Source organism: Petromyzon marinus, chromosome 5 (genome assembly GCF_048934315.1).
Source record: "Petromyzon marinus isolate PM22_M1 ecotype Great Lakes invasive population chromosome 5, UKy_Petmar_22M1.pri1.0, whole genome shotgun sequence".
In the NCBI taxonomy this organism is placed as follows: Eukaryota; Metazoa; Chordata; class Hyperoartia; order Petromyzontiformes; family Petromyzontidae; genus Petromyzon; species Petromyzon marinus.
The window spans coordinates 22,716,194-22,735,430 of NC_133671.1; the positions used below are offsets into that span (position 1 = coordinate 22,716,194).

General features: G+C 56.5%; 1 protein-coding gene across 2 annotated transcripts in view; it reads right to left on the reverse strand.

Moving 5' to 3' along the window:
- Positions 1-7,768: 7,768 nt before the first annotated feature.
- Positions 7,769-19,237, reverse strand: part of LOC116939241 (T-box transcription factor TBX2-like) — a 35,609-nt gene continuing 24,140 nt past the window's right edge. For both annotated transcript variants that reach the window (XM_032947409.2, XM_032947408.2), the window contains exons 4-6: positions 12,781-12,857; positions 12,154-12,296; positions 7,769-10,775 (exon numbers count right to left, since the gene is read on the reverse strand). In XM_032947409.2, the coding sequence (XP_032803300.1) occupies positions 9,697-10,775; positions 12,154-12,296; positions 12,781-12,857 (1,299 nt within the window). In that variant the 3' untranslated portion in view covers positions 7,769-9,696. The remainder of the gene's footprint in view (positions 10,776-12,153; positions 12,297-12,780; positions 12,858-19,237) is intronic.

Sequence of the window (19,237 nt, forward strand, 5' to 3'; positions counted from 1 at the left end):
GCGTGGTGGTTCTGTGCGTGGTGTGCGTGGTGGTTCTGTGCGTGGTGTGCGTGGTGGTTCTGTGCGTGGTGGTTCTGTGCGTGTTGTGCGTGGTGTGCGTGGTGGTTGTGTGCGTGGTGTAGTTGCGGGGTGGGTTAATGAAGCGAGCGATGTGGCTGATGGGAGCGAGCACTGTGGGTGATAGTGTGTATGGGTAACGTGGTTGTGTGCTGTGCGATTCGCTCCACCTGCCCGCTCCACCCCGCTCCACCACACTCCACCCCGCTCCACCACGCTCTTCTCTGCTCCACCCTCGCCCCGCTGCTCGCCGCTGCTCCCTGCGTCAGCTCGCTCCACCTTCTCCCCGCGTCTCTCTCTGAGCCCCGTGATCCGCGACCCTGATCCGCCCTGATCCGCGCCGCGTCGCGTGGAGGAGCCGCACGCGCCTTGATTGCGCGGGGCTTTGCTGGGAGCTCTAGGTGAAAGGGGGTGGGGGCAATGGGGCGGTGGGGAGTGTGGGGGATGTAAGGGGGTTAGAGGGGGGTTAGGGTGATGACTGATGATGTTCGTGGCCGCGAAGGCGCCTCTCGGCTCCTGTCAGCCAGACCCCCGCGCCGATTAGACTCCACGCGAGACCCTAATACCCTCGCTCGACAAGCGGCCACGCGGCGCGGGCTATCGGCCCAGGCATGATTATCTCCTGGACGACTCCCCCCCCCCCCCCCCTGCATGCGGGACCCAGAGAGAGCCCGGGTGTGGGAGCAGCTCTCGTTCCGCGCCCTCCCCGACCATCCCCGCCTTCCAAGCCCGACGCAAAGCAACGCAGAGCACCCTGGTGCAGAAGGCAAGCACCGAGATGAATTAGCAGACAAGGATTGAGTGCATAAAGAATTAATAATTGAGTACATTTGGTACGGGCGCTGTGGTTCACATCGCGCAGGAAGGCGCCACCGCTGCGTCTCACAGACACAGCCTGCGGTAATTTCAGAGAGGGGGGGGGGTGGCGATAATGCTGCTGTGTGGTCTACCCTAGGGGTACCCCCAGTGGCAGCTGCCCCTGTGTGGCGCAAGGCTATCATTACGTAGGAAGGCGCTGTTGCTGTTTCTCACAGCCAGCGGTAGTTGCACAGCAGCAGTCTGTCGTCCCAATTGAGTAAATTGCGGTGTCATTTGTTTTCAATTGATCAAATGTGGACCATGACACCGGCACACAATGGCCTTCTCGTTTCGGAGGACGTGACGGGGTTCTTCAAAGTCCGCCGTTAAGGAGACAGCTCGAAATAGTATTTCGTGGCAACTACACCCGAAGCTGTGACCAGGGCGGCCTGCCGGACCAGAACCGCGAACCTCTGTAACAGGTGACAGCTGTGCTTCCGCTGGACCACGTGACCGACAATTCGCCTCCGTATCTGTCCATCCACATAACAACATTTACGTCTTTTTTACAGGTCCCATCAGCCACAAGCATCTGGCAATTCACCAGCATTAGTTCGAGCGAGCCTAAGTCTGCTGATGAGACGATGAATGTCGAAACCTGTCCAGAGTTGGTTTGTGTTGAAGGAATGCTGTTGCAATGTTGTTGTGTATGAGTGGTGTGTGTGGGGTGTATGAGTGGTATGAGTGATGGGTGAGTGGGGTGTGGGGTGTGTGAGTGATGGGTGAGTGGGGTGTGTGAGTGATGGGTGAGTGGGGTGAGTGGGGTGTGTGAGTGATGGGTGAGTGATGGGTGAGTGGGGTGAGTGGGGTGTGTGAGTGAGGTGAGTGGGGTGTGTGAGTGGGGTGTGTGAGTGATGGGTGAGTGGGGTGTGTGAGTGGGGTGTGTGAGTGGGGTGAGTGGGGTGTGTGAGTGGGGTGAGTGGGGTGTGTGAGTGATGAGTGAGTGGGGTGTGTGAGTGGGGTGTGTGAGTGGGGTGAGTGGGGTGTGTGAGTGGGGTGAGTGGGGTGTGTGAGTGATGAGTGAGTGGGGTGTGTGAGTGGGGTGTGTGAGTGGGGTGAGTGGGGTGTGTGAGTGGGGTGAGTGGGGTGTGTGAGTGATGGGTGAGTGGGGTGTGTGATTGGGGTGTGTGAGTGGAGTGAGTGGGGTGAGTGGGGTGTGTAAATGATGAGTGGAGTGGGAGTCGGGTGGTGGCCACGGCGGTGCCAGCAGCCCAACCGGGAGATGGCGCCACCACCCCGGGGAGGGAGCCGCGGCAGAGGGACGCGGGGCTCAGATGAAGGTCTGCGTGGCACGCGTGGGGGTGGGTGACCAGTACCATGCCCGGCCGCCTGTATCTCCCCAGTGATGATATTATTTACACATCGCATCAGGTACTCGTGTGAGGCTGAGTCGACCTAGGGGAGGCTCAGGAACGATTCATATAATCGGGACTTGTGGTTGGTGGCCGTGAGCATCGGACTCGGGTCGTTGAGTTCCAAGCGAAGCGCGCGCTCACCGCATCACTACCGCTCTCCACACGAACGCACACTCACACTGGCACGCGTACTCGTCACACCAAGGCCGTAATTGTAATATATATTGGGGGGGGGGGACACATCCCCCCCCCCATATATTGTGGGGGAAATATCCCCCCCAATATTCAAATATGCTCAAAATGTCCCCCCCCCCCAATATATTGCTATAAAATAGATTTCTGTTTATATAATTGTGGTTATGGTTGTACTTTATTCATCCCTAATCTCTGCCATTACATACAATGAAACAAGATAAGGTAAAAAAAGAAAAAAAACAGAGCAATGTAATACAATACACTATTAGACATTATTGTAAAAAATAAATAAAAAGTCCATCCTATGTGCTAGTGAATTTTTTTTATATTATTGCCAAGAAATGGCAGGAAATTAGTTTTCAAATTTATATTTTTTTCTGGGGGGGAGGGACTCCCAACCCCCTGGAAGATTTGGTCCCCCCCAATGTTGACTCCATGGCTACGGCCTTGCGTCACACACACAAGCACGTGCGCACACGTGCGCACACGTGCGGCGACCTCTGGACGCGCCAAGTCCCGCGCGCTGCGGCTGCCCAATGCGCCACCGTGGCAGCTCCCTTCGCTTCTCTCTTACAGATGAGCACAGTTGGATGGTACGGTGCGAAATTAGTTCTAAATAAATACACATCGGTAGCAGTGTTCTGGCTATTGCCCGGTAAAGTTTATACTTGTGCGGCAAACGGTTTTAACCGCTTTGTTTTCATGCACTTACCGGTAATACAGAAATATGGATGTTGACAGCGCTCATTGGGAAGTCGCATTGAGAGAGGGGCACGCGGTGCGCCAGGCGGGTGGACACGGGTTGGAGAGTCGGCGGCGTTTAAAATGTCAGCGAGCGCCTGCGTCACGGCGTTCGTGTGCCTGACATTTGTGAAGTGTTTGTGTTGGCGGTTTACAACAACAACTACCACCATCAGCACCACCGTGTTTATCATCACTACCACAACCACTGTCATCACTTCCAGCACCAACATCATCACCGACATCTTCATCATCACTACCAGCAACACCACCATAATCACCATCATAACCACCATCATCACTACCAACACCATCATCAGCACCACCATCGTTACCAGCACCACCTCCTTAATCACTACCATCACCACCATCATCATTACCACCAGCACCATCATCACCACCATTTCACGACCACCACGTCATAATACCGAGCAAATAGAAGGTAACTAACATGACACGTGGTGGTTGTGCACAGGCAAAATGACGAATATTCAACTCTGAATGCTGCACCAGGCACGTTGCTCTGAACGACGGCCTCTTAATGATGCGTGAACCATAATCAGGCTGCGGAGATGACGATCCGAGGCGAGCCTTGTCTGGCTGTTGTTGTTATTGGCTGTTGTTGTTATTGACTGTTGTTATTGGCTGTTGTTGTTGGCTGTTCTTGTTGGCTGTTGTTGTGGTAAACTGTGCACGGAGGAAATGGCCGCGGAGGTGCGCGCCCTCGGTCCCGCGTCACCCGGTAGAGGCGACACGGGGGGGGGGACCGCTGGTGGTGGTGAATACCCCCCCCCCCCCGCCTGATCATGGGGGTAGCGATCGCGACCCCACGCCCCAAAACATCCATCGATTATCTTCGTACCGGGCGCGTCGATTACAATCAGCGGCCGCATGTACATGTGTGTGGGGAGCGGTGGCGCAGCGGTGAGCGCACTTCGCTACGAACCCGGTCACCCGTCTTTGATTCCCACTCGCGGTCAACACCGCGTGGTGACGATGACCTCAACCGGTCCTGGGCCTCTCACAGGTCGAGCCGGCTTCAATTGAGTACCTGGTGTGGTGCGTACACATGACCACGAGGGAGACAAAGACGGCCACCCCCCCCCCCTCCTCGTGTCAGCCTTCATAGGTGCTCACTAATAGCTCTAGCGTCACTCATCTGCTAAAGGTTGTACGGGGGATCTTTGCTTTTGTTTAACATGCACACGACCCGCATGCCAGACCGCCTTTGTCTCCCCGGTGCTGATTTCTACACAGAGCACCGGGGCGCACTTGCCACTCGACCCGCGCACCCTCGTGCGCCGTGCCGGCCTTAATAGGTGCTCGCTAATTACCGGACTTATCCCATGCGATGTAATTCGGCTATACGGGGAATTCTTTACGTTGTAATTGTACATGTTTTCATGCATGTATGTGTGTGTATATGTATATCTTTGTGTTATAGATGTGTGGGCCTTAGCGATATGTATATGTGTATGTACGTGTTTGTGTATATGTATATGTATCTGGGGAGCGGTGGTGCAGTGGTTATCGCGCACCGCTACGAACCCGGGACCAGAGTTCAATTTCCTCTGACGACCAACAACAGTGGCGATTATTTAAATCGGTCCTGGGCCTTCCGTAGGTCGACTTAGCCTCAAATCCGTGTCTGGCGCGGTGTGTTAACATCCTCGCTGGGAGACGAAGTCGCCCGGGCGTGGTGTTGGTCACCCACCCTCTCGTGAGCCGTGCCGGCATGCGAGTGGACACGACATTCATGGAAACTGCATAAACACTGCGTGGGCAGTTGTCCACATGCATAAATAAATTCGTAGCATTCATAAACACTGCTGAAATGCAACAAAGTAAAATATGTAATCGTGTGACGTTTCTAATAACAGTCCTCCTCTCTCTGCCATGAATAAGGATTATTTCCCGACGCGTCAGTATTTGTATATATGCATGTTTCTGTTATAAGGCCGTGTTACTTATGAACGTAGCGAGCGTCGTGTACCGCGTCCGTGCGCGTGCCGCGCGTGGCGAGCGGTGGCGCTGTCGTTAGCGCGCTGCGTTACGAGCCCGGTAAACCTGAGTTTGATTCCAACTCCGTGCCCTCATTTCTGGGGTCCCGTTTGCGAGGGGGGTGACGCGTTCACTTCGTTCTGGCTGGAAGGATACGGAGCCACGAGCCGAGCTAAGAGATCGCACTCGCCGTGGTCTTTAACGACAAAGACGCAACACGAGCTGGAGAGTGCGCGAATAAGCGTGGAGAGACGCTCGCTTGGGATCGCACCGAGAGACGGAGAGAGAGGAATACGACGGCTCGAAAACGCACGCCGGTGCATCGCGGCAGCACCCCCCATACTGCCGAGAGGAGTGAGCGGGGCCTGGGTAGGACGTGTCACGCCCACAAGAGGCGACCGTGATGGACGATGGTAGAGAATCGTCACGGAGCGGCAGTCAAGGAGTGGAACGCGTCCTGGAGGGCGGCCACAGCGGAGATGATGGAGCGCAAAATCACCTGGTCGTGAGAGGTGGCGGCGTAATTGGGAGGTCTTCATCTGGCAGTGGATTGAACGTGGCTGCTGCTGATGAATGTAAAAATATCGTCGACGATATTAGTGCCATGTTTCAGCTCTCTAGCCCTTTGAGCGCATCATTAAAATTCACATCGGTCCATTAAAAGATCGCCTATACAGTCGTGTATGCTGCAGATATGGTTGTCTGCACACGCGTTTGGGTGCAGTTGGAGGCAGTCGGCCTCCAGCAACAACGGAGGGCAGAGGAGCGAAGCTCACAACAACGAGCAGAGCGCCGGGTGGATAAAACGTTGGGACAGTGGGGTGCACAGGTGGGGTGTCTGCCAGTCACCCCAGGCAGTCATCCCATGGCACCCGGGGCTGTTCCGTCATCTGCCAGGGGACCTTCGACACTTCGTGTGGCTTCAAAGTGCACCGAGCATGGTACAAGTGCCCTGGTCACGTCACCGCCACTTTGTGGTGAACGGCGGTTGTTGTGTGCGCACCTATTCACGTGTGTATTTGTTTATATATACACATTTACTGTGCATGTATCCACGTGTGTGTTGTATATATATACACACATTTACTGTGCATGTATCCACGTGTGTGTTGTATACATATACACACATTTACTGTGCATGTATCCACGTGTGTTGTATATATACACACATTTACTGTGCATGTATCCACGTGTGTGTTGTATATATATACACATTTACTGTGCATGTATCCACGTGTGTGTTGTATATATATACACATTTACTGTGCATTTATCCACGTGTGTGTTGTATATATACACATATTCACTGTGCATGTATCCACGTGTGTGTTGTATGTATATACACATTTACTGTGCATGTATTCACGTGTGTGTTGTATATACACACATTTACTGTGCATAACCCGACGCTTCTGTTCGACTCCCGCTCACGACCAATAATAAGTGGCAAATATTTTAACCGGACCAGGGCCTCCCTTAGATCGACTCAGCCTCAAATGAATACCCGATGCAGTGTGTAATAAACATTAGCACTGGGGAAACAAAGGCAGCCGGGCGTGATGTGGGCCACCCAACCGCTTGTGTGCCGGGCCGGCCTTCATAGGTGCTCGCTAACAGCACTTGCCCCAACAGTATGTTAGAGGCTATACGGGGAATCTTTGTCTTTGCTTCCAATGAACGATAATCCGCGCTCCTCCAAGCGGTCGCTTCGGCTCCGGTGCCAGCGACACGAGAGGGGGGGATTAGGGGGGGGGGGACAGGAAATTAAACAGAGGCTCAAGTGGCTCCCCCCCACAGCACACACACCCCGCACAGCACACACACCCCGCGCAGCACACATACCCTTCTTACACCACACACACTCCGCACAGCACACACACCCCGCACAGCACACACACCCCGCACAGCACACACACCCCGCGCAGCACACACACCCTTCTTACACCCCACACACCCCGCACAGCACACACACCCTTCTTACACCACACACACCCCGCGCAGCACACACACCCCGCACAGCACACACACCCCGCACAGCACACACACCCTTCTTACACCACACACGCCCCGCACAGCACACACACCCCGCACAGCACACACACCCTTCTTACACCACACACACTCCGCACAGCACACAACCCCCTGTCACATCGATTCAGCATCCCCGCAGTTCCCACTCCGCTAACCCCACGAGGCACCGGGGGTCTCACGCCGCCGCGCATTGGAATCGCGTTAATCAAAGGGAGTCCGTTTAGGAGGGGTCCCCTGGGGGTCTGCTCGAGTCAAGGGGACCCCCCCGGGAGGGACCCGGGTAATACGCGGGGTCGAACGGGGAGCGGGCAGGCGGGGAGGGGGACATTAGGCAGCAGTGACGTGATTGTATGTGCGTGTATGTTGAACTTCTTTCGCACCGTACATAACCGACCGTGCTCATCGGCTGCGCGGATCGCGCTCCGCACCCCCGTGCCAGGATCGGGGGCCCGGCAGCGTCCATTAGGGGGACCCCCGCCGCCCCATACACACACAGGGCGGGGGGGAGGGGTGGTTCAGAGCAGCGCGGGTTAAATGACGTCATGTTTATTTCAATGATTAAATGACGTCATGTTTATTTCAATGATTAACATTTAGGGGCGGGGGGTCGCTCGGTCGCGTGGGAGGATGGGGGGGGTCACGGGACGCACCTTCACGGGGCTGCACTCACGGCGTGTGGGGGGGGGGGGGTGAGGAGTACAAAGAGCATCACGAGAGAGAAACACGACCCCCCCCCGGAGAGGAGGTGGCCCCCTCCCCCCAAACCAACCACACAGCCAGCGCCTCGACGGGCGCAGCTTTCCACCTCAATTCGCCCCCACCACCACCAGCCCACGAGATGAGGGGTAGGGGGTCAAGGGTGGCAGCTTGGGGGTGGGGGCGGATTGCAGGGGGGCAAGGCAGGCGGGTGCAGGGAGCTGGGGGAGCGCCGCAGCTGCAGCAGGAGGGGGGGGGGGCAGGGTGTGGGGGAGCGAGGGGGAGTGCAGGGAACAATGGGGGGGGCAATGGTGGTGGGGGGGGGGGGTGCACGGATTAGCCCCCCGACTGTACACGTGAATATTTACAGAATGTGCAATAAATTATGATGAACTCTATGGAACAGGCTACGCAACCGATGATGAGAGCGACGGTGTGGTCGTGATATTTACACAGTATTTGCCGAATAATTACATAAATAGCTGCGATTACCTTCACTTATCATCATTACCATCATCATCATCATTGTATTAATGTTATGGTTTGTATTATCATCATTATAATTATAATTACTCGTGTTAATATCATATTGGAATTACATGGAACATGACATGGACGCTACACTATGTCACAGCTGAAAGAGGTGGGGGGCGGGTGAGGAGGAGGGGGGGGACACCCCCTCCCCCGACCTCACCGGGAGTTTCCCAACATCAGAGGGTGCTGCCCACAGAGCCAGGGGGGCTGTCATCCCCAGCCCCCCTGCACGGGGAGAGGGGCAGTCAGTCCGCGGCTCCTCCGGTCACCACGTGGTTCCTCAAAAGTGTTGGGGTGGGGGGGCAATGAGGGGGGGCCCGAGGGGATGCCCCCCCCCCCAGTGGCTCTCCCTCTCGTTGCGATCACATGGCCGGGCTGCACAGTCTGGCCCAAGTATCAGTGGTTGAGTCGTGGACTCGGCAAGTGTACTCTGTCCACTGTGTACTCACGGTTGTGTGTACTGTTTGAGTATATCAACTGCATGTACACTGCGTGTGTAACTCAGCGTGGTGATGCAAGTGTCTGTGTGTGAGATGGCGCATTTCAGCCGCCACTCTGCTATACACGTGGGAGTTGTGTCTGTGTTGTGGAGGATCGGCACCAAAGCGCATGTGCGCGAGTGTGCGCGTGTGTGAGCATCTCCGTGTGTCCCAGCGTGTGCATGCGCACTCGTGTCAGTGTCTGTCTAGAATGTGTCTTCATCAGCGTTTCAAGTCCAAGTTGATTTTGTGTGTGGCCAGGTGTGCACTCAGGAGACCAGTACAGAGTCTCATTTGCAAGCGGGACTTTGGGCCCCAGTCTGCTGCCACGATTTTGCGGTGTCCAATCCCACTCGAGCAATATTTTCCAATTTGGACCCTGCTAATGACGTCACGGGATCTTTAACGTCCGCAGCGAAGCAGACGACACGTGGTGTTGTCACGGTCAATGCGCACCACCGCGGTATTAATCGGGGCGGCCGCCGCCACTGGGCCACGTCACCGCCCGAGCGTGAGCGCAGGCGAATCTGTCGGCATGAAGAGTGCACGTGCGTGTGTGTCGGCATCGGTGAGTACGTGGGAGCGAGCGAGCGAGCGGTGCGTACGTGCTCGCGTCACCCCCAGCATCACGGCGGCACGGCGAGTGCGCCGGAACGGCTTCGTGTTTGTCGGTCGGCTGCCCCCCACCCTCCCGCTCCCCGTGCGCGTGGGCAGCAGCAGGCTCGGGGGTCGGAGCGGCAGGCAGCGGACTAGGACGGGCTGCCCCTGCCGGGAGACGCGCCCCGCTTGCCCTCCAGGCCGCTCACGAGCCGCTGGATGCTCCGCAGCTCGCTCTTGCCCTCTCGCTCGGGGCTGGCGCCGTGGCTCCTCGGGGGGGCGGGCGACGCGGCCCCCCCGAGTTTCCCCTCGACGCCGGACGCGGCCTCGGCCGCCCCGGACGGCGGCGCCGCGGGCGGCGGGGGGGGAGCCGCGGCCGCCGCCCCCGCGGCCAGGAGGCCCGGGCCGCCGGGGGCCGGGGGCGTGGACAGGGGCAGCGAGTAAGGGCTGAATCGCAGGTGCTGGCGGCCGAACAACGGGTGCCGGTGCGCGGGGCCACCCGCCCCGGCCGCCGCCGCAGCCGCGGCGGCCGCCATGTAGGTGTAGTGGTAGGGGAAGAGGCTGCCGAAGGCCGACATGGGCAGGCCCTGCGACGCGAGCAGGTGGTGAGGCAGTCCCGGGAAGTGCAGCGCGGCCGACGAGGCGGGGACGCCGTGCGGGGCACCCGCCGCGTCCGCGCCGCCCAGCGCGCCTGACATGGAGGCCAGCAGGGGCCCCATGCCGGCGCTCAGGCCCGGGAAGGCGCCCGAGGCCATGGCCATCTGGCCGGGGTGCAGGAAGAGCGGGTGGCTCCCATTGATCGGCGCGAAGAAGGGCTGCCCGTGCAGGCCCGGGAAGCCGAGGTTGTGCAGCGCTCCCGACGCGACGTGCGCGTGCGGCCCGTCAGTCTGCACGGTGAGCGGGGCGAAGCTCTCCTTGCCGCCGCCGCCACGCGCGGAGGTCCCGTCGCGGGCCTTGCCCGCCGGGTCGTGGTGCTTGTCGGCGCCGTTGTGCTCGGGGTGGCGCGACGCCTCCGAGGGGCACGAGGAGGAGCGCGCCGGGTGACGCGGGGCATCGCGCTCCGGGGTGCGAGACGAGGAGGAGGAGGACGAGGCGGAGAAGGCGGCCGAGGCAGCCGCGCGGTCTCCTGGGGAGCGCAGCTCCTTGGCCGAGAGGTCGAGGCCGCGGTCCTCGCCGCCGCCGGCGCCGCTGCCGCGCCCCCCTCGCTGCTCGCGGTCGTCGCGGCTCCGCTCTGCGACGCGAGAAGAGAGGTTGAGAGCACGGCTTTGAGCTCGCGGAGTGTCACGACGTCTCTGGGTTAACCCCGCGCTTGCCAACTCCAGGGAGAGGAGAGCCATGACTTGGGTCACCACCAACGGCACAAACGTCAAATAAAGAGCAGCGATCCAAGGAAACAGTGTGCGTGTTCGTGTTATTGTGCACGTGTGTTTGCGTACGTATGTCACGTGCACACGCGGTCGCGTTTTAGATTTTACTGTGAATATCAAAACCAGTCCGTAGTTTTGATTGCGTTGAACCGACACAGCTGAAATTACGCTCTCCCTCAAAGCCGGAGCGAGCGACGAGATTATTTTTATTCTAAATCCAGTCGCCTGATTGTGGCCACGGCAAAGCGAGAACCATTGCCCCCATCATCATCATCACCATCATCGCCGGTCATCATTGCCCACGTCTGCCTCCATCTCGGATCCCAGCTCCCACGTGCGCGGAGTCGCAAACTCGCTCCGCTACTTTGCAAACGCTTCGCGAGACAGCACCAGGGTGGTTGGCACCGATGTACGTATGTATATGTTGAACTTCTTTCGCACCTTACGTAACCAACCGTGCAAATCGGAGGTGCAATCATCCGATCACCCGTTCGCACTTTAAACCTCAGTACCTGGGTTCAGCCCGGCCTGTGCATGCACCTCCTCATTGAATGGGAGATTAAAGACACAGCGACGACAGGAGTAGTGCATTTGTGGCCATGTCATGGCCACTGTGGACCCACAGTAAACCCCAGCAGGCTGCGTTCCTTCAACGGAGCAGCAGCCAAACGACACGAACTCTCTCTCTCTGCTGAAGCCCCCTCGTCGTAGCCAGCAGCAGCAGCAGCAGAACCTCGACAACGTCATCGAGCTCCTGGATTACATCGCCGCCGCCGCCGCCGCCATCGCGCGAGAATCGGATGCGATAGTTCCCGCCGCCTGGTGCCGCAGTGGCGGACTGCTGAGGACCGCGCGTGTGGTCATCACGGAATCCTCGATCTGGCATCGATTCTCCAGGTTCACGGCACAGACACCGACTCGATTGTGCAGGGACCCAGGTCTCTCGACGATTAACAGGATGATGATGACGGTAGATGGGGGGCTACGGGAGGCCGAAGCGACGGACCCGCGGGTGCGAACGAGACGTACGAGGAAAGCGCTCCCGAATCGAACCGCGACGCCGATTCGCCGTCGCGGTTCATCTGTCGTGTGGATGCCGTGCGCGTGACGGTGGTGGGGTGTGACTGGTGGTGGGGTGTGAGTCGTGGTGGGGCGTGAGTCGTGGTGGTTGTGGAGTTGCGTGGTGGTGTGTGCGTGGTAGTTGGGGGGGGGGGGGGGTGCGTGGTGCTGGGGTGTGCGTACCGGAGTAGAGCGGGCTGGCAGGGAGGGTGTGTCTGGACGAGGCGCTGGCGGAGCCCGGGGGCTCCTCGTCAGAGTCGCCGTCGTCGCGCTCCTCGCCCTCCGCCTCCTCGTACGTGCGCAGCGAGTGGAGCGCCAGCTGCTTCCTGCAGGGGGCATGGGGGGGGGGGGGCGGGGTCAGTCGGGGTTGGGGTCAGGGTCATGAGATGGGGGGCAGCAGATGGTGAGACACGGAGACACCTGCATCGCACGTGGGGGTCAGCTTGATACTTCTCGTGAGTGGTCATCCTGGTGAGTGGCGAGGTGACCCTGGTGAGTGGCGACGTGACCCTGGTGAGTGGCGAGGTGACCCTGGTGAGTGGCGACGTGACCCTGGTCAAACTGATGGAGTTGCGCGTCATCCCCGCCAGGTGGCGCCACTTGCCCGGCATTGACCCCTGAGGCGACGAGAATCAGAACTGGGGCAGGTGAGCAGCAGGGTGAGCAGCGGGGTGAGCAGCGGGGTGAGTTTGTTCCCACCGGGGTGTGTGTAGAGCTGGGTGAGCGAGTGCACGTGTGGAGTTAGGTGGTGCGTGGTGATGCGCGTGGTGCGATGCCCTCCGCACCACCGCCCGGGTGCCAACTCTCTACCTCTTCTCTCGGCGGCCGTTGCCCGTGTCCCGGAACCCCTTGGCGAAGGGGTTGTTGTCGATCTTCAGCTGTGTGATCTGGGGGGTGAGAGGCGAGGGACGTGAGGCCGGGGCACCGTGGGGCGGTGTGTGTATATTTACCTCGTGTCAATGAACACTGTGTACATGTACAATGCGTACGTGCGTACGTGTTTGTGTACACAGCGTGTGCGTCTCTGCTTATGTTAAGCTCGGTATGTGTCAGTGTACAATGCACGTGTGTGTTTGTCAATGAACATCGGAGCTCGCTGGCAGCACTTGCCCCGACAGCACGCGTGTATATATTCCTGGGGCATCTTTGTCTTTGTCAATGTACACACGCTGTAGCGACATGGGTGCGGTGCTATGTTAACCCTCTTTCTCTGTGCCTGTGTTTATGTATGTATTGTGTAAGCTCTATATACGTGTGGATACTGTTATGTAAGCGTGTTTCAATGTGTGATGTGTAACACGTGTATGTACGTGCATGGCGATTTTGCAGGCTGCATGCACGCACTTGCTGTGCGCGCACACGCGTGTGCATCTATAATGTGTGTACATCTACAATGTGTGTACATCCACAATGTGTGTACATCCACAATGTGTGTACACAATGTGTGTGTACATCCACAATGTCTGTGCACGTGTGTGTACATCCACAATGTGTGTGTACATCCACAGTGTGTGTGTACATCCACAATGTGTGTGTACATCCACAATGTGTGTGTACATCCACAATGTGGGTACATCTATGTGTGTGTACATCTACAATGTGTGTACATCCACAATGTGTATACATCCACAATGTGTGTACATCTATGTGTGTGTACATCTACAATGTGTGTACATCCACAATGTGTGTACATCCACAATGTGTGTGCATCTACAATGTGTGTGCATCTACAATGTGTGTGCATCTACAATGTGTGTGCATCTACAATGTGTGGACATCCAATGTGTGTACATCCACAATGTGGGTGCATCTACAATGTGTATACATAAACAATGTGTGTGCATCTACAATGTGTGTACATCCAAAATGTGTGTGCACATCCACAATGTGTGCGCATCCACAATGTGTGTGCATCTACAATGCGTGTACATCCACAATGCGTGTGTATCTACAATGCGTGTACATCCACAATGTGTGTGTCTATTCCCCTGTCACTCTTAGAGTTGGTTCCGAGATTCAACAACCTTAGCGCACAGCCCGTGCGGTCCGGGTGACACGAACACAACACCCCACACTCCAGTGTCAATCGAATACAGCCAACACGGTCCTAGCTACTACACACACCACGCGGCCACAGCTTATGAGACGCGGAACACCCCGACCCACGGACCTGGCGATCTGCATTACTGCAGTCCGAGTGACGACGACGACACACAACAGCCAACAACAGCCAACAACAGCCGACAACAGCCGACAACAGCCTCACCGCCACTGCGGCCCGTCCACCGCCCGTGACTCACGCGAGACGGCACCACCCTTCGCACGCAGAGCGCGCTCCGAGTGGACGCGGGGGGCGAGACGTGGGGGAGAGGACGAGGAGACACGGGGACAGGGGTAGTGGAGAGGGGTAGGGGACAGGGGTAGTGGAGAGAGCTGTGGGAGCGGGGTAGGAGATAGGGGTCGGGGAGAGGGAGGCGTGGGACAAGGATGAGGGGTCTTTTGCCGAGCCCGTGCGTCGATCCCAAGGGGACCCCGAGAGGACCGTACGACCCCCCCCCCCCCGCGACTGTCCGTGGCGGGGGGCGAAGTCGCTCCCGCGTAGCCCTCCGCGTGTTGCACACACGGCGATAGCTTGTACACAACAGACTACTGTCAGTGTACACAGCGAGCGTGTGTCCACACCGTGAAAGTGCACTGTGCGCTCTGGAGCTCGCGGCGAGAGGGAATTAGTAATCGAGACGCGCGTGGATTTCACTCAAATTACAACTACGCAGAATTTCCGATCTCCAAACAAAACTTAGCTTAGCGTGGGAGGTGGATGCGGTGAGGTTCCCCCCCCCCCCACCAAACGCCCCCCACCCCGCTGCTTCAATTCGCAAGTTTGATTTAAAAACCGAGCTCTGAAGATGTCCCGCGCCGCGCTCTTTGTGAATGTGCGGGGGCAGTGGTGGCGCACTCACGGCACTCGCCCCAACGGTCTTTTAAGGCTATACGGGGCACCTTTGTCTTTGGAGAGTGGTATAGCGGGACTGCTGCGCTACGAATCTAGCGACCCGAGTTCACGACCAGCACCGGTGACGATTATCCGAACCGGTCCTGGGTCTTCTCTAGATTGACTCAGCCTCAAATGAGTATCGGGTGCGGTGTGTAAACATCGCCAATGGGGATACAAAGGCGGTCGGCGTGGCGATGGCCACCCACCCCTCGTGTGCCGTTCTGGCCTTCATAGACACAGTACTCGCTAACGGCACTTGCCCCAACAGTTTGTTACGTCTATATGGGAGATCTTTGTCTTTGTAATGGTGTGCGCGTGTGTGAGAGTCGGTGTAATTGTGTGCGCGTGGTGTGTGCGAGTGAATGTGTGTACGAGTGTGTACATTAATGATTGTGTATATATACCTGTACGTATATCTATATCACACTCACAAACCCATACGCGTTCCAACACAGAATATCTCTAGCCTTACACACTGTTGGGCAAGCGCTGATAGCGAGCACGAATTAAAGCCACATGGGAAGGGAGAGATAAGAAACCACGCACGGCCGTCTTTGTCTCCCCAGTACGAATGTTCACAGACCGCACCAGAAACTCTGAATCGTCCCTGGGTGTGTAGCGTCTGTCCCTGGCCCGGTGTTGAACCTGAATGGGAGGGAAGGCTGCGCAGCGCGATAAAGACAGCGCCACCACTCTTGTGACACACAATGTATGCGTGTCTATTGGTTGTGGGCCTCCCCTAGGTCGGCTCAGCCTTCAAATGTCTAGTCTGGCGTTTAAAATATCAGCACTGGGGAGACAAAGGCGGCTGGCCGGGCGTGGTGCTGACCACCCACCCCCTCGTGCGCCGTTCAGGTCTTTATAGGTGCTCGCTAACAGCACTTGCCCCAACAGTCCGTTGATGGCTATACGGGGATCTTTGTCTTTGTCATATGAAAGCGGGATTCGCCCACTCTCTGTCGGCTTTACCGTCACACCCGGCGGGAGGCGAATTACTCGGTTCACCGGTGATGGATCGTGTGGACCCTGCGCTACGATTGAGACCAATCGACCCGGGAGCCCGGCGTTCTTATAGGGCCAGCCACAGGGCTACAGTGCCGAGTCTCGGATGTGTGCACACAGAGACTCGACTGCAGTGTGCGTGTGTGTCTGCGCGTGTGCCTCTGTGGGGCGCAGAAGTGTAGCGGTTAGCACGCTGCGCTGCGAACCCGACGACCCAAGTTCCATTCCCGCTCACGGCCAACATCAGTGACGAATATTTGAATCGGTTCTGGGACGCCCCTCGATCGACTCAGCCTCAAATGAGTACCTGGTGCGATATGTAAAACTCGCCACGACGGAGACAAAGGTGGCTGGCCGAGCGTGGTGCTGGCCACCCACCCCCTCGTGTGCCGTGCCGGCCTTCATAGGGGCTTGCTAACACCACTTGCCCCAACAGTCCATTAAGGATATACGGGGAATCTTTGTGTGCGAGAGGCAAACACCACACCACTTGCCCTTCTAGAATATCGATAGAATATACAGCAGTTAGTCAACATCGCCTGTATGTATGACACATGTACATCAATACACATGGTACACGTATAAATGTACATGATGTACTATGCACGTGGCCCAGTGAGAGTCTCCACACACCATGCGGCTTTATTTGTCATACTTCACCACGACGGGCAGTGCGGATTGGTGAGGATACATATAACTGGTATACAGACATAATCGCGATTTCAACTTTGACTACCACCACTAACTCCACTAACTACCTCCACCAACTCACACCACCAACACCAGAACCTCCACCACCACAACGACCTCCACCACCACCTATATCAATACCTCCAACACCACATCCACTACTACCACCACGACCATCATGATCTACCACTACAAACACAACTACCTCCACCACCATCACTACCTCTACCACCACCAGGACCTCCGCCATCACCACAGCACGACGCTCACAGACGCAGGAACACCTCGGTGGAGACTTTCATCCCCATGCACAGAGGCGGCCACGGGACTTGTGCATGAGATCCGACTACACCCCAATAGAGATTCACAGAGCTTGGGCACGTGTTGCCAGGCACTGGCTTTGGCTACCCGCCCTTCCGCTGATCTGTGGTTCCCATCTCCCCCGTGCGAAAACTTTGCGCGTCGCAAATTCTACTGCTGCGATGTTGCGGGTGGTGGTTTTGGTGGCTACGCACGTGGCCCAGCACTGTGGAGGCAGCGGCGAGGGTTAGTGGATCACACACAGATGGGCTGTGAAATTATCTTCCCCGTGGTGAGGCGTCGAGAAACCGTAACCACTGGGACTGTGCGAGGAGAAGGCAGTGACAGTGGGGACTGGTATCACCTGTGCCTGATGTACCATAGGATCGAGTGTTGCCCCTCGCACGCGTGGGCTTTCTCTCAAGTGTATAATAAACACAGGTCATCATTAATTGGGGCTGAAAACATCTTACATCTAAAATCCCAACGTAGCGGCAGCAGCAGGACCCTCTAGATAAAGAGGCACGCGCCTCTGTTGGGTAAATATGTCAATTATTATTATTTGAAATGCGATTTGCATGAATGACAATGGCTAACTACAAATAACACTTCACGATGATGATGTCGTCGTTGTACACAAGTGTATTGTACAAATGCGCACCGCGTAGGCGCGACTTGCTACACGAGTGGAGGTGTTAAATTACCGCTACATCATGAGATTGTGAGAGATGGCGACCGCGTGGGGAAATCTTCATCCAGCAGTGGATTGATCATAGCTGCTGCTCATGATGGCGAAAGAAGAGAGCTATCTTTATCCAATAGACATGTAGATCAGAGAGGGAGAGCGATGGTGCTATGGTGAGCATGCTGTGCTTTGAGTTCAGTGGGGAGTAAAATCTGAATCAGTCCTACCAACTCCGCCGGCCCTTCACCAACCCGCACTGGCCAGCGTGGTGAAGTATGGTCAAACAACCCCCGCTGACCGCCACGGCGTGGGGAGGCATTCATTCAGCAGTGGATAGACAAAGGGGGTTGTGAATTGCTATCCGTACGCATGATAATCTGCTCTGTACTGTGCATTGCAGTGTAAGCTGTGGACGCTGGGCGTGTGTGTTCTGTGTGAGTGTACACGTGCGTGAAGATGTACACAGGCTGAATAATGCACGCACATGACCAGGAGCCGCATGCGGCTTTTCAAGGACTGCTGCGTGACGCATCATTTATTGGGGACCACCGTCTCGTATTCAAGTGCATCGCGGTTCCTGAAATATTGAGTGCTTTACCGAATTCGACAAATCATGGCTCTTCTCGTTATGTCAGTTGTCGACCCCTGTACATGAGACGCACCTATACACACAAAGCACACGTGATGCATACACGCACCATACACACAAAGCACACGTGATGCATACACAGCACTCACAGTACACACCATACACACAAAGTACACGTGATGCATACACAGCACTCACAGTACACACCATACACACAAAGCACACGTGATGCATACACAGCACTCACAGTACACACCATACACACAAAGCACACGTGATGCATACACAGCACTCACAGTACACACCATACACACCATACACACAAAGCACACGTGATGCATACACAGCACTCACAGTACACATTTTACATCTGCAATGTACACAACACAATGCACACACGTGTGATATATATATGCAGTGATAGATAATAAAGACAAAGATCCCCCCCGTATAGCCTGAGTAGACTGTTTGGGCAAGTGCTGTTTGCGAGCACCTATGAAGGCCGTAACGGTACACGAGGGGGTGAGGTGGTCAGCACCACGCCCGACCGCCTGTCTCCCGAGTGGCGATTTTACACACCACACCAGGTACTCGTTTGAGTCGACCGAGGGGAGGCCTGGGATCGGTTCAAATAATCGTCACTGATGTTGGCCGTGAGCGGGAATCGAACTCGGGTCACCGGGTTCATAGCGCAGCGTAGCGCTAACCGCTACACCACCGCTCCCCACAGTAATAAACCAAAACACACACACACACTTGTATCCTGTATATATGTGTCACTGCACCTACGGTTACCTCTATGAATTAAACACTTCTGCTGTTTCAGCGCGGAGATGCTGTCGCATGCAGACGCTATTACGGAGAATAAACAGTAGGCTTATTAAACCCATAACAGCTAAACCGGTTCCAGAATAGGTAACCGGTTCGGAATAAAAAAGACACCCGGTAAACGTTTCCAGCGGAATTTTAGTCACGAATGAAACGCGTCGGTTGAAGAAACGGCACC